The sequence below is a fragment of the Acinonyx jubatus genome, chromosome C1 (assembly GCF_027475565.1).
Source record: "Acinonyx jubatus isolate Ajub_Pintada_27869175 chromosome C1, VMU_Ajub_asm_v1.0, whole genome shotgun sequence".
Taxonomy (NCBI): Eukaryota; Metazoa; Chordata; class Mammalia; order Carnivora; family Felidae; genus Acinonyx; species Acinonyx jubatus.
In genome coordinates, this window is record NC_069381.1 from 78,849,773 (window position 1) to 78,862,693 (window position 12,921).

The window sequence follows — 12,921 nt, forward strand, 5'->3', positions numbered from 1 at the left end:
AGGGTGAAGAGTTGAGTCTTCAATGAATATTAGACAGTTGGGGTGCCTGGGTGGCTCAGTAGGTTAGTGTCTGACTTCGTCTCAGGTCATGATCTCACTGTTTGTGAGTTCGGGTCCCACCTCGGGCTCTGTGCTGACGCTCAGAGCCTGGAGCCTGTTTCAGATCTGTGTCTCCCTCTCTCTCTCTGCCCCTCCCCTACTCACTCTCTCTCTCTCTCAAAAATAACTAAACATTTTAAAAAAGAATATTAGACAGTTAAATTATAAGTAAGGTTATCTAAGGGAAATTTTAAGAAGTCTCTCAATCCTAATCCTCCTTTTACAATTTTTTAAAAATACATTATCTGTCATCTTCTTCACCCTATTCTTTAGTAAGGATGATAACATTTGGAAACATTTGTAAAAATGTTAGTTCACCTTAAAATTAAAAGGGTTATTTTATTAATTCCCCCAACTTGCATTTTAAGTAATTTTATATCACACAAATAATATCTTTCTGTAAGTTCAAAATTCTTGATTTAATAATTAAATTCTAAAGTGCTAAAAAAGAAAGAAAAAGTAAAGCCACCTGTATATCTATTGTAGAAGTCCAACATCTTAAAATGTATAACAAGTTGCAGAAAAAACATGGAAGATACATAATTGGGAATAAACTACTTGTGTTTTTACCAGTTTACATTATTATTGTCTCTAGTATTTTTTCCCTCTGAAAGAGAAACTCGCATCCTCTATAATGCTGCTCTTGAGTCAGCCATTCTATAAAGCCTCAACTTGCATATTATTAAAATCTTTTTCATGTGCCCTCTGCAGTGTTAACATAGTCAGCATTGTTATTTTTGCTAGGTATGTGTCTTCATATTCCTGAAGTTATTTCTGTGGTTTAGGTAGCCAACTTTTCATACCAGAACATGGGTCTAAAAACATTTTACAATGTCTGGAGACACTTTTGGTTGTCACAACTGGGGAGGAGGTTGTACTGACATCTAGTGGGTAGAAGACAAGGATGCTGCTAAACAGCCTACTTGCACAGAAGAGCACCCCCCAATTCTTATACCCCCCCCCACTCCTAACAGAATTGTCAGGTACAAATAGTATCAAGTTTGAGAAATAATGTCAAGGTTGAAAAACTTTGCACAGGCCTAATTACTACTTTATAAGCAATATAGAAAACAGAGGAACATGTTAAATTGTATCACAGGATGCACCCAGCAAAATCTAGACTGTGGGTCATTTTATAAAGCAAATAACACAATTTCTTAAAAAGCAAATTGCAAGGAAAAAGATGGAAAGAAAATCTCTACATTAAAAAAGACTTAAAATTTTATATATATCAAGTACAGGAATAAATGAGACAAGACTTATCCTTTCACTTATATCCTTTTCAGAACTGGACTATAGACAGCATAGAACTGTGATCCTTGAGATATGGGGTCCCAAACAAATGACGTAGGCCTTCAACTGCTGCAACTTTCTGCCTGGAGACACATTCTAGACCATGGCACAGGAAATGGAAAGACAAGCAGAGCAAACTGGGGCAGCTGGAATCTTTAGGATAGAGTACCAAAGAGGAAGGAGGTAGGCAAAGGAAGAGCTCCAGAAATTTGCACAGGCAATTCTTGCTGAAGTCTCTTGCTGAATACAAAGTTGCACATGTATGGGTGAAACCCCACAAGGATAGACAAACAATTTCCAGGGAGCTGTAACTGAACAATTCCCAGGGTTTCCACTGGGTTGGAAGACCTCTGAGTATTCACCCGCCAGTGCTGAGAGACCTGATGAACACTGAATGGCACGTGTTAGTAGTGTATCTAACCCAGACCTAACAAAAATGGTATTCTAGATTAACCCCCAAAAAAGCTTCAAAACAAGCCTCATTTGGTAAATTAAAAAAATTAATACTTAAAACAAAAGTAATAACAATGTGTCGTGGCATTCACAACATACAGAAGTAAAACGTACAACAATAACACAAAGTAAGAAAGGAGGGAAATGAAACTATACAATAAGGTTCTTACATTATATGTAAAGTAGCATAATATCATTTAAAGGTATATAATAATAATAATTAGAAAAACCGTAACCGGAAAAAAATGTTTATTAAAATCTTCAGAGATATATTTAGGAAGCCAATAGAAGACATAAATGGAATTTTAAGGAATTAATCCAAAAGAAGGCAGAACAAGAATAAAATGAGAGAGAAAAAAAAAGCAGATGAGACAAATTAAAAACAAATAGCAAGATGACAGACCTAAACCCAATCATATCAATAATTACACTAGATATAAATACTCTAAACACCCCCACAAAAAGGCAGAAATTATCAAATTGAAAAGTAAAACTCAACTACATACTGTCTATAAGAAACAGACTTGAAATATAAAGACTGAGATAGATTGAAAGCAAAACAAAAGAAATAGATATACCATTAAAATACAAATCATAAGAAAGCAGAAGTAACTCAATTACATCAGACAAGGAGGTTTTCCAGGGATAGAGTATCATAATGATAAATGAGTCAATTCATCATAAAGACAATCCTACAAATACATGCATCTAAAAAACCCTCCAGAATATATGAGACAAAAACTGGCAGAAATGTAAGGAAAAATAGACAAATCCCAATGATAGTTAAGATTTAAATCCCTTCTCATTAATCGATAAACAACAGAAAATCTGTAAGGATATAGAAAATTTGAACAATACTATCTACCAACTTGACCTGATAGATATTTATATAAAACTCCACCCAACAACAGCAGAGTACACGTTCTAATCAAATGTACATGAAATATTCACGAAGATAGACCATATATGGGCCATTCAACAAGTTCCAATACATTTAAGAGAAAATGAAAACATATAGTGTAGGGGCACCCAGATGGCTCAGTCGGTTAAGCATCCAACTCCTGGTTTTGGCTCAGGTCATGATCTCACAGTTTGTAAGTTTGCCTGCCTGAGATTGATTCTCGGTCTCCCTCTCTCTTTGCCCTTCCCCTGCTTTCTCTCTCTTTCAAAAATAAATAAGTAAACTTAAAAAGAAAAAGAAAACATAGTGTATGTTCTCTGACCCAAACAAAATTAAATCTGGAGTAACAGTAAAATAATTGGAAAATCCCCCAATACTTGGAAATTATAAAATACATCTTTAAATAATAGTATTCTGAACTGAATGAAAATGAAACATAGCATTTCAAAATGTGTAAGTTACACAGTGAAAGCAGCAGTTAGATAAATATATAGTTCTAGATGCTTTTAAAAAGAAAGTTCTAAAAATCAATGATCCACTTAAAATCAATGTTCTACTTTAAGAAGCTAGAAAATGAAGAGCAAATTAAACACTAAGTAAGAGAAGAGAAATAATGCAAAGAGTGGAAATCAATGATATAGAAAACAGACAAAAAAGTCAGCATTGTTATTTTTAATTTTTAGATGGAGACAGAATAAAGCATTGTAACAATGTAACTGAAAACTACTTCTTTGAAAAGATCTATTAAACAGATAAATGTCTAGCTAGACTAGTTAAAAAATAAAGGGAGAAAATGCAAATTATTAATATCATGAATTAAGAAGAAACATCAGTATAGACCCTACAAATATTTAAAGAGTAACAGGAATGTTACAAACAAGTTGTCAGTTCAACAACTCAGATGAAATGGGAAAATTCCTAGAAAGACACAAATGACCAAACCTAACACAAGAAATAGAAAATGTGAATAGTGTTATATATATTAAAGAAATTGAATTCATAATTTGAAATGTCTCACAAAGAAAACTGCAGACCCAGATGGCCTCATGATGAAGTCTGTTGAACCAGATAAAATAATCCTACAAAAACCCTCAGAAAATAGAGAAGGCAGGAGCACTTCTTAACTCATTTTATGAGATCAACATTACCCTGATAACAAAATCAAAGACATTACAAGAACACTTTAGGCCAAATTTCTGAACACAGGATTAGCAAGTCAAATCCAATAATATATGAAAAAGGATAATACGTTATGATCAAGAAGGGTTTGTCCCAGGAATGCAAGTTTATTTTAATATTCAATAGAGAAAAACCATCTGACAAAATTCCACATCTATTCATGATTAAAGCAGTCAGCAAAGAATAGAAAATGATTTTTTCAACCTGATAAAAGGCATCTACAAAAAATCTATAGCTAACATCATAGTTAATGATGAAGGGGATCATGTTTTCCGCTTAAGATAAGAATTAATATTGTTACTGAAGGTGTTAGCCAGTACAATAGAACAAGACAAACAAAACACATTGAGGGGCACCTGGGTGGCTCAGTTCATGATCTCCTGGTTTGTGAGTTCAAGTCCCCCTTCGGGCTCTCTACTGTCAGCACCAGAGCCCACTTTGGATCCTCTGCCCCCACCTCTCTCTCTCTGCCCCTCCCCTGCTTGTGCTATCTCTCTTTCTCTCTGAAAAATAAACATTAAAAAAAGGGGGGAAAAACAGAAAACACACTGAGATTGAAAAGGAAAAAGTAAAACACTTTATTCTAAGTTGACATGTTTGTGTACCTAGAAAATCCTAAGGAACCTATAAAAAAAAAACCACTACACCTAATAAATGAATATTATAAGGTCACAGAATATAAAGTCAATATACTTTAATCAATTTGACTTCTATATACTAGAAACAAACAATTGGACAATAAAATTTTAGAAACTCATACCATTTACAATAGCATCAAAAAACAAGATTTTTAAGGAATAAATTTAACGAAATGCATGCAGGATCCTAAATTTAAAACTACCCAACAGTAATGCAAGACATTAAAGAAACAAGTTAAATTAAAATAAATTTACTTAACAAGAAATTAAATGAACAAGTATACCATGTTCATGGATTGGAAGGCTCTCTACTGTTAAGACTTTACTATCTCTCAAATTGATCTACAGTTTCAAGCAATCCCAAACAATATTCTCCCTGGGGCTTTTTTGTAGAAATTGACAGACTGGGTCTAAAATGTATAAGAATAAAAAAACTGCAACAGCCAAAACAATTTTGAAAAAGAACAAGTTGGAAGACTTATACTGCCTGATTTCAAGACTTAACTATGGACCTACAGTAGTCAAGACAGCACGACACAATAAGACATAGACCAATAGAGTCCAGAAATAGAACCATATATATATAGTCAAATGATTTTCAAGAGGTGTCAAAGGAATTCACTGGAGGAAAAGATGGTCTTTTCAATAAATGGTGCTGAAATAACTTGATCTTCACATGAAAAACAAATGATCCTGGACCCTTACTTTACAGCACACCTGAAATTAAACTCAACATGTATCATAGACCTAAATGTATAACCTAAATCTATCAGCCTTTTAAATTCAGGATTCAGAGAGGGCAGGCAGCTGCCTGTTTTTATAAATAAAAGTTTTGGGGGAAGACAGCCATTCCTAATTGTTTACATATTGTCAATAAATGCTTTTGAACTAAAACAACAGTTGAATAGTTGAGGTGCTATAGTCTATAAGCCTAAAATATTTATAATCTAGTCTTTTCAGAAAACAATTGAGGATCCCTCTTTTAAAGAAAACATGAGAGAAAACCTAGGGAACAATTTCTCAAACAGACACAAAAAGCAAGAACCACAAAAGAAAACACTGGTAAATTGGACTTCATGAAAATTTAAAACTTCTGGTCTTTGAAAAGCAACTTACGAAATGAAAGACAGCCAAAAACTGGGAAAAAATATCTGACAAAAGAATTATATCCAAATCATATCAAGAACTGTTACAACTCAATAAGAAACAACCCAATAAATTAATGAGTGAAATATTTGAACAGAAACTGCAAAAAGTGGCACACAAATGGGCAATAAGCACATGAAATAGTGTTCAACATCATTAGTATCAGGGAAATGCAAATTTAAACCGCAATGAGATACCACTAAATATCTACTAGAATTCTTCATTTTAGTTAGGTTGAAATACAAAATTTGGGGTAGGATGTGGAACAACTAAAACTCTCACACATTGCTGCTATATCAGGTACCACTTTGGAAAACAGGGTGGCAGTTTCTTATGCAGTTACACATACGTTTAGCATACAACTCAGCAGAAATGAAAACATACATTCATCCAACAACCTGTACACAGTACATAGCAACTTTTTTCAAGATAGTCAAAAACTGGAGAAAAATCAAATGTCCATCAACAGATGAATGAATAAACAAATTGTGTTACAGCCTTACAAGGGAATACTACTTAACCATAGTTATCCATGATACAACAAAAACCATGGATGAAGCTCAAAAGCATACTAAATGAAAGAAGTCAGGCACAAAAGAATATATACGATATAATTCCATTTGCATGAAGTCTAGGAAAGATGAACCTAATCATCTGATGCCTGGGGACAGAGGTTGTGGTATGGTGGGGGATGGAGGGGAGTTCCAAATGAGCATGAGGGCACTCATCACTTTTTGGAGTGATTGAAATATTCTAATATCTCGATTATGGAGGTGAACACATAATGTACGCATTTGTCAAAACTCAAAGTGTATAAAAACCTAACAGCATGCTAGTGCTTAATGGAAATATTAGGTAAATAAATTATAAAATTATAGAATGTTACATTTGAATAGTCCCTCAAACTCAACTTACTCCCCTTTCTTAGCACTTTTCAATATGTTTTCCATCTTCTTCCTTAAAAGGGAAGACTATGGTATTCGAAAACTTTCTCAATGCAAGTATGAAACATTTTCTAAGAAAAATTCTTATCTAGGGAGGCAGTATAATCAAATGGCTCTTTTGCTTAATCAGAGTAATAATAAAGAAAGGGCAAACGCTCCATAAAAATCCTAGTTCCTGACTTTCGTTTTAAACCTTCCTTGTCTCTTTACACATGAATGTGTCCTTACATATTGGGGGCACTTCAGTGGCTGAGCATCCGGCTCTTGATTTCAGCTCAGGTCATGATCCCAGGGTTGTGGGATTGAGCCCCATGTCAGGCTCTGTGCTGAGCATGGGTCTTGCTTGAGATTCTTTCTCTCTCTCTCTCTCTCTCTCTCTCTCTCTCTCTCTCCCCCCCCCTCCCCCTCTGCCCCTCTCCCCTGCTCATGCTGTCTCTAAAATAAATAAATAAATAGCAGAATCAGTGGCATCCTGGTAAGCATAGAGATTACCAACAATTCTCTTCAGAAGGGCCTTTCTGCCTGTGCTTATTAAAATAATTCTCTTAATTTCAATCTCACACAAAACATTGTTTCTTCCAAGAAGCCACTGAAAACAAATCATTCTTCTATTTTCCTATGGGACATTCAATATACTTTCTTGGGTAACCCAATATATTATGCGTTGGGCCCTGTTTATTTGAAATTACCTACTTCTACCCAATAGACTGAAAGGATCCACAGGACTCTGTCTAACATAGAGTGGGATGAAACTAAAGTTTCTGGGTGAATACTGAATGAATCATCAATGGCACAGGATTACAAATCCTTCCAGGGGGGCCTTCTGGGTGTGAGCTTTGTTCAACATAGTGCTCACTCCTGAGACCAACAGCAGTGGTTGTAGAAGCTCACATTCCTAGGTCAAGGGCTTCTGCAGCTGGGAAGCCAAGGCTGGATAATTTAGGAGGATGTTCTATTTTAGGCAGGTGGGCAGAGTGGGAATTGACCAGCCACCACAGATTTGCTGAACAGTGCTTTCTTCATCTCAGCCAAAGTTCTACTTCCTACCAATTTGGGGACTAAAACATTTTCTACCCAGGCCTACCTTACTTTCCTTCAAGTTCACTCTCAAACCATTCTCAGAATCCGGAGACCAGAGCTATTTGTACTATAAAGCTAGCAGAAGTTTAGCTCAATGCTCCTCACTTGCACCCTTCCTACAATCAGGAAGCATTTCTAATTACGCATTTCTGGCAAACTGCCTAAAGAAACCTCTGAAGAAAGGAATCTAAATCTCCAGGACTCTCATAATTTGTTCTGACTTCTTTACTGGTGAATTCTTTTTCTTGAAGAAGCTATCCCTTTCCCAAACTGAATAAAGGGGCAAAGCTAATTCCCAATCAAAGATGAGAAAAGGAAAAAAGAAATGAGGAACAAAAAGCTCCTTGGCAATTTTGGCTCTATCACAGTCTTGAAACTTTCACAAAACACTTCTTCACACTCCCAAAAGGTAAAAAAATAAAAACAAACAAACAAAAAAAAAAACAAAATCACACACACTCTGGGAAGATCCAACATTAGAAGACAGAGGAACGTCAAAAAATTCAAAAATCCCAATGTGTGGAGGGGTGGTAGTGAAAACAGTGATCAAAACAAAAAACAAAAACAAATAAAAAACACCTCACCCTTGTCTGGAAAGAGGAGCGGTGGTGAAAAGGCGAGATAGACCCTGGACATGTCAGAGGGTTTCAAAGACAAGGAAGGTCCCTGGCTACTCTTCAGGTCAAAGGAAGGCCGCCCCCAAGCACCAAGTTTTGATCACAGGGTCCTGGGACATCCAGGGAAACAAACTCACAGGGATACGTTCTCCTATTAGGTAGCTGCAAGCCCCCGCCTGTCAATTCCATTTTGCAAAGCACAGGACTTGTCCTAGAGCCAAGGCTTGGGAAAAGGTGGATGGAGGTGATGGTGAAGGGACAGTTACTCAGGGAAAAGAGATGAGTGGGGAGAAGGGAGAGTGGAGGGGAGTGGTGTGAAGACAGTGACAGATACGCACAAGTAGGGGCACTCAGAAAGGGACAGTGTTTTTCTACATTCCGTTCTTTCTCTGCCTCTCCAAATAATAAACAGCCTGGGCCTAGGTTAGGTGAAGTGTGATAAGAAACGGCGGATATAGAATACGAGATGTCTGTTATTTTATCTCATCGTTTCCATTTGTCAGACTGAAATTTCAGCAAATGCCATCAAACTGCCAAAAAGATCCCAAGTGTCGAAGACGACCGTGAAGTCCCAGTGAAGTCCCAACGGAGTAAGGGTGAAGGAACTCCTGAATTGCGCACGGAAGCGATGAGGGCGTGTGGCCAGAAAGGGAGAGGGGCTGCAGGACGCTCAGCGGCACCAGAAATGGGATGGAAGCCCGGCGAGCCTCTCCCCCGCAGCCGTGCGGCGTCGCCTAATTCAAGATACCCATCCGGGGTACGGAGTGCCCGCGCAACGACTGCTCGCGCCCTTCCCGGTTCCTCCGCTCCCGCCGCGCCCCGCTCGCCCCGTCGGACCCCTCCGGGAGGACAGGAGCACGGAGGACACGCGCCCGGCCTCCCGCGCAGCCCTCAGCCGCCTCGGCTCGGGGGCCGCCGCGTGGGCCGCTCACACCCTGGACCGCAACTGGCCGGATCACCGCCGACGATCCCAGCCCGGAGCCCTGGCCGCCGCGGCCGGAGCGAGCGCCGCCGCCCCACACTTACCGCGGCGCTCCATCCCGCGTCCTGGACGCGGACGCCCGCCCAACACTCACGGCCGCCGCCGCCTCCGCCGAGGGCTGGAGCTCGCCGCCCCCATCCCCCACGGCCCGCGGACGCCCGGCCAAGCCGCCGCCGCCGCCGCCGCAGCCGCCCCAGGAGCTACGGCCACCACCGCGCCGCTCGGGCCGCCCCGCCCCCAGGCCTCGCGCCTCGCGCCTCCCGCCCGGCCGCGGCCCGCCCCCTGAGGCCCAGCCCATTGGCCCGCGCGCCCGGGGAGGCGGGGCTCCGGCGCCCAGCCGCAGGTTGGGGCGGCTGCCGGCTCAGGCGCGCGGGGCGCGGGCTGTCAGCTGCGCCCCAGCCGGCAGGCTGTCCCCAACATGGCAGGTCGTGTTAGCTACCCTGTGCGGTTTGTGGCACAACAGGCGAACCTTAGGCACAAGTCACCTTTTGCATCCTCCCGCAGGTAGCTGGTCCTCTGTTCTTGTTTAAGTGGACATTCCTTTGGTGGGCACTGAATTTCTCCCAGTCGGGAATCTGGTCTTAACTTGCTTTGTCCGCCTTCTTCCCACACCCTCCTTCTTTCCTTCTGAACAAAAATACATTTTGTGCTCAATTTTAAAACTGCCCCCACGCTTTTCTATCTTCGACTGATTGTCATTGTCAGAAAACAAACTACTCAAAACTTGAAAATTTATATATAGTACCTCTCTATATATAGAAGTATATAGTACTTCTATATATATAGAAGTTGCTCAATAAATACTAGTTGAGTGCATATCCCCCTGATTATGTTCCTTGCTTCTTACCATTAGATGCGCCCTGAATGATGGGACTCATCAATGCCGTAAGGGAAACGAACAACCAAAATTAAAGCCTTTATCATGATGTTGGATCACACATCATATATGAAAAAAAGTACAGAGTTTCTATTTAATAGAGTATAAATGAGTAACACTTAACATCTTACAGGGAATATCCTTCCTATCATCTATGCTGAGACATAACAGGCACCTGATGAATACTAGCTAAGTAAGTGGGCAAAATTATAGGAAGGGACTTTGAAAAAAAATCCCTCAATCTCATACTACCTTAAATCTTTCTCAAAATATATTAAATACCTGCCATAGTCTCCACTTTTCCTCATTCGTCTGGAGAAATAGGATATTTGAAAGCATTCTCAGAGAAAGATGGTAATTCATTTCGGCAATAAGTACAATTTTTAACTAAGAAAGAATGAGCATCAAAAATCTGTGCCCTGGGACAGACAGCTATGGGTTTGGTAAATAAAAGAAGGAATAAAGGGCAAGCCCTCCACCAAATCCTATAGCAGTGTCCCAGTACATGGCCTTGTAAGCTGAGTTGTTTTTTACCTATAAATGTTTCTTGGTTAAAGAAGTGGTACAGAATCACAGCTTTGGAGCATGAGGAATCACAGACAAACAAAAAGTCAGAGACATATTGGATGCTGAATTAATAATGAAGCTTTTTCACAGATGTAGTATTTCTATTTCATAATTATAATATTTGTTAATAACACATAACCACTCTGTCCATTAAAATGTTCTTCGTTCTTTCCATGATAAAGAGAATACCACTTCTGTTCGCAAACTTTCCTGTTCTCCCTGAAAATCAATCATCCAATTTGACATTACATGATACATAGAATCCTATTTTTGTGCCACTTATGATTCTCATGAACTATGTGATTGTTTATTTGTAGTTATTAGCGTATGAAGGCCTACAGTACTATGTTACTTGGCCTATGTCGAATGACCAGTTAGCCCAGGAATGAAAATCCTTCCAGGATGCTTTTGCCTTTTTTTTTCCCCATAAGCTCTGCTCAACCTGTTGGAACTAGTGAAACCGAGTGCAATGGCCACTAAACACAAAAGCTATTCCAGGTACCCTTTGCCCTGACTTGAAGGGCCTGATAATGAAGGTGGATAGTCCATGTGGCCAGTGGAGATGAGAGTCCAGCTCCCACAGAAGAGTACAATAAATAGGTGCTATACTTCTTGGTCATGCTTCAGTGATGGTCTGTTTAGGAGAGTGTAACATGGTCCACCAGACCTCTCCCATGTTTATTTATTCCACAAATACTTAGTACGTCCGATATGCCAGGCATTGTTCTAAGCACAGGGATTATATTAATGAACTTTAAATCCACTTCCAGACTCCCCTCAGCCATGATTAAATGCCTGGAAGAAGAAAAGAAATCATGGAAGCTGGTAGCGGTGGCCCAAAGGCAGGTATATTCCCCTTCTTTGCTATTGTCCTTGACCCTCTCTGCAGGAGCATTTAGAAAGAACCACAGAGAGCCTGACAAGACATAATGAGTACAAAGGCTCCAGATTCCAAAGTGTACAAAACTCACCAAGCAGGTTATTAATCTTGATTCCATGATGGTTGTAATTGAGAAACAAGGAATCAATTCAGACCACATGCTGGAAATGAATGTGAAAGAGATTGCAAACATCCAAGAATTCTGTGTTGTCACAAGGAGAGGAAACTAAGATTGACCGAAAAAAGAAAGAAAGAAAGAAAGAAAAACTCAAGTGAGTATACAGATATATCATATTCATTTTATGTCTAAATTAACATATTAAATTTCAAACCCCAGTTCTTTTTCATGTTAAGTTCTCTGTAAGACATATGATGACATGAACCTCTGTGCTGGAGTCACCACATACCATGACCCTAGCTAATGTCCTAAGAACATGTATAAAGAAACTCCCAATAATTCATGTTGGCACAAAATAATACTATTGGTCTCAAAAATTGAATTATTTACATTATTGTAAATAAAGAGATGATGATAATGATGATGATAGTAATAAAACTAGCCCTCCATGATCTACTCTGTGGTAGACACTGTCTTAACTATTCTTTATATTTGGTAAGTCCTTTCCTTCTCACAACAACCTTATGAGGTACTATTATCATCCTCACCTTACAAATGAAAAACTGAGGCACAGAACCAAAGAAGTGCAATGAAGAGTTTCTGCTGGACTTAATGAAAGTAGATGTTAAGATGAAGATAAGCTTTTTTTTTTTTTAAATATCATTTGTTGTCAAGTTAGCTAACATACAGTGTGCTCTTGGCTTTGGGAGTAGATTCCCATGATTAAGATGAAGATAAGTTTGATCATTCTTTCCTTGGAAGAGATAATGGACAATCATTCCTCTCATTCTTCCTCTACCACTCTGGCCTTCTTGCTGTTTCCCAGATACCCCAAGGTCCCTCTTACACAGAGCTTTTGCCTTTGCTGTTCCCTCTATGTGGACTGTATCTCCATGACTTCCTCTCTGTTCCCTCCTAGTCTCTACTGTTGTTCCATATCATTGACATATTCCCTGGCCACTCCATAGAAAACAACATGTCTCCTTTTTGATACTCCCCATCTTTCTTAACCTGTTTTAAATATTGCCACGGCCGTGGACACCTGGGTGGCTCAGTTGGTTAAGCGTCAATTAAGCATCCAACTCTTGGTTTCAGCTCAGGTCATGATTACAGTATGTGAGTTCAAGCCTTGTGTTGGGCTCTGCAC

General features: G+C 39.3%; 1 protein-coding gene across 4 annotated transcripts in view; it reads right to left on the reverse strand.

Annotated features, from left to right (window-relative positions):
• The window catches only part of ARHGAP29 (Rho GTPase activating protein 29), a 77,639-nt gene extending 68,093 nt beyond the window's left edge, over positions 1–9,546 (reverse strand). For 2 of the 4 annotated variants that reach the window (XM_053214474.1, XM_053214473.1), the window contains exon 1: positions 9,377–9,545. Coding sequence is in view for 1 of the 4 variants with exons in the window: in XM_053214475.1 (XP_053070450.1) it covers positions 9,377–9,389 (13 nt within the window). In the remaining 3 variants the exon portion in view is untranslated. Of the gene's footprint in view, positions 1–9,376 lie in introns of all 4 variants that reach the window. The other 2 variants (XM_053214475.1, XM_053214471.1) reach the window with 2 other exon arrangements.
• Between the last annotated feature and the right edge of the window lie 3,375 nt (positions 9,547–12,921).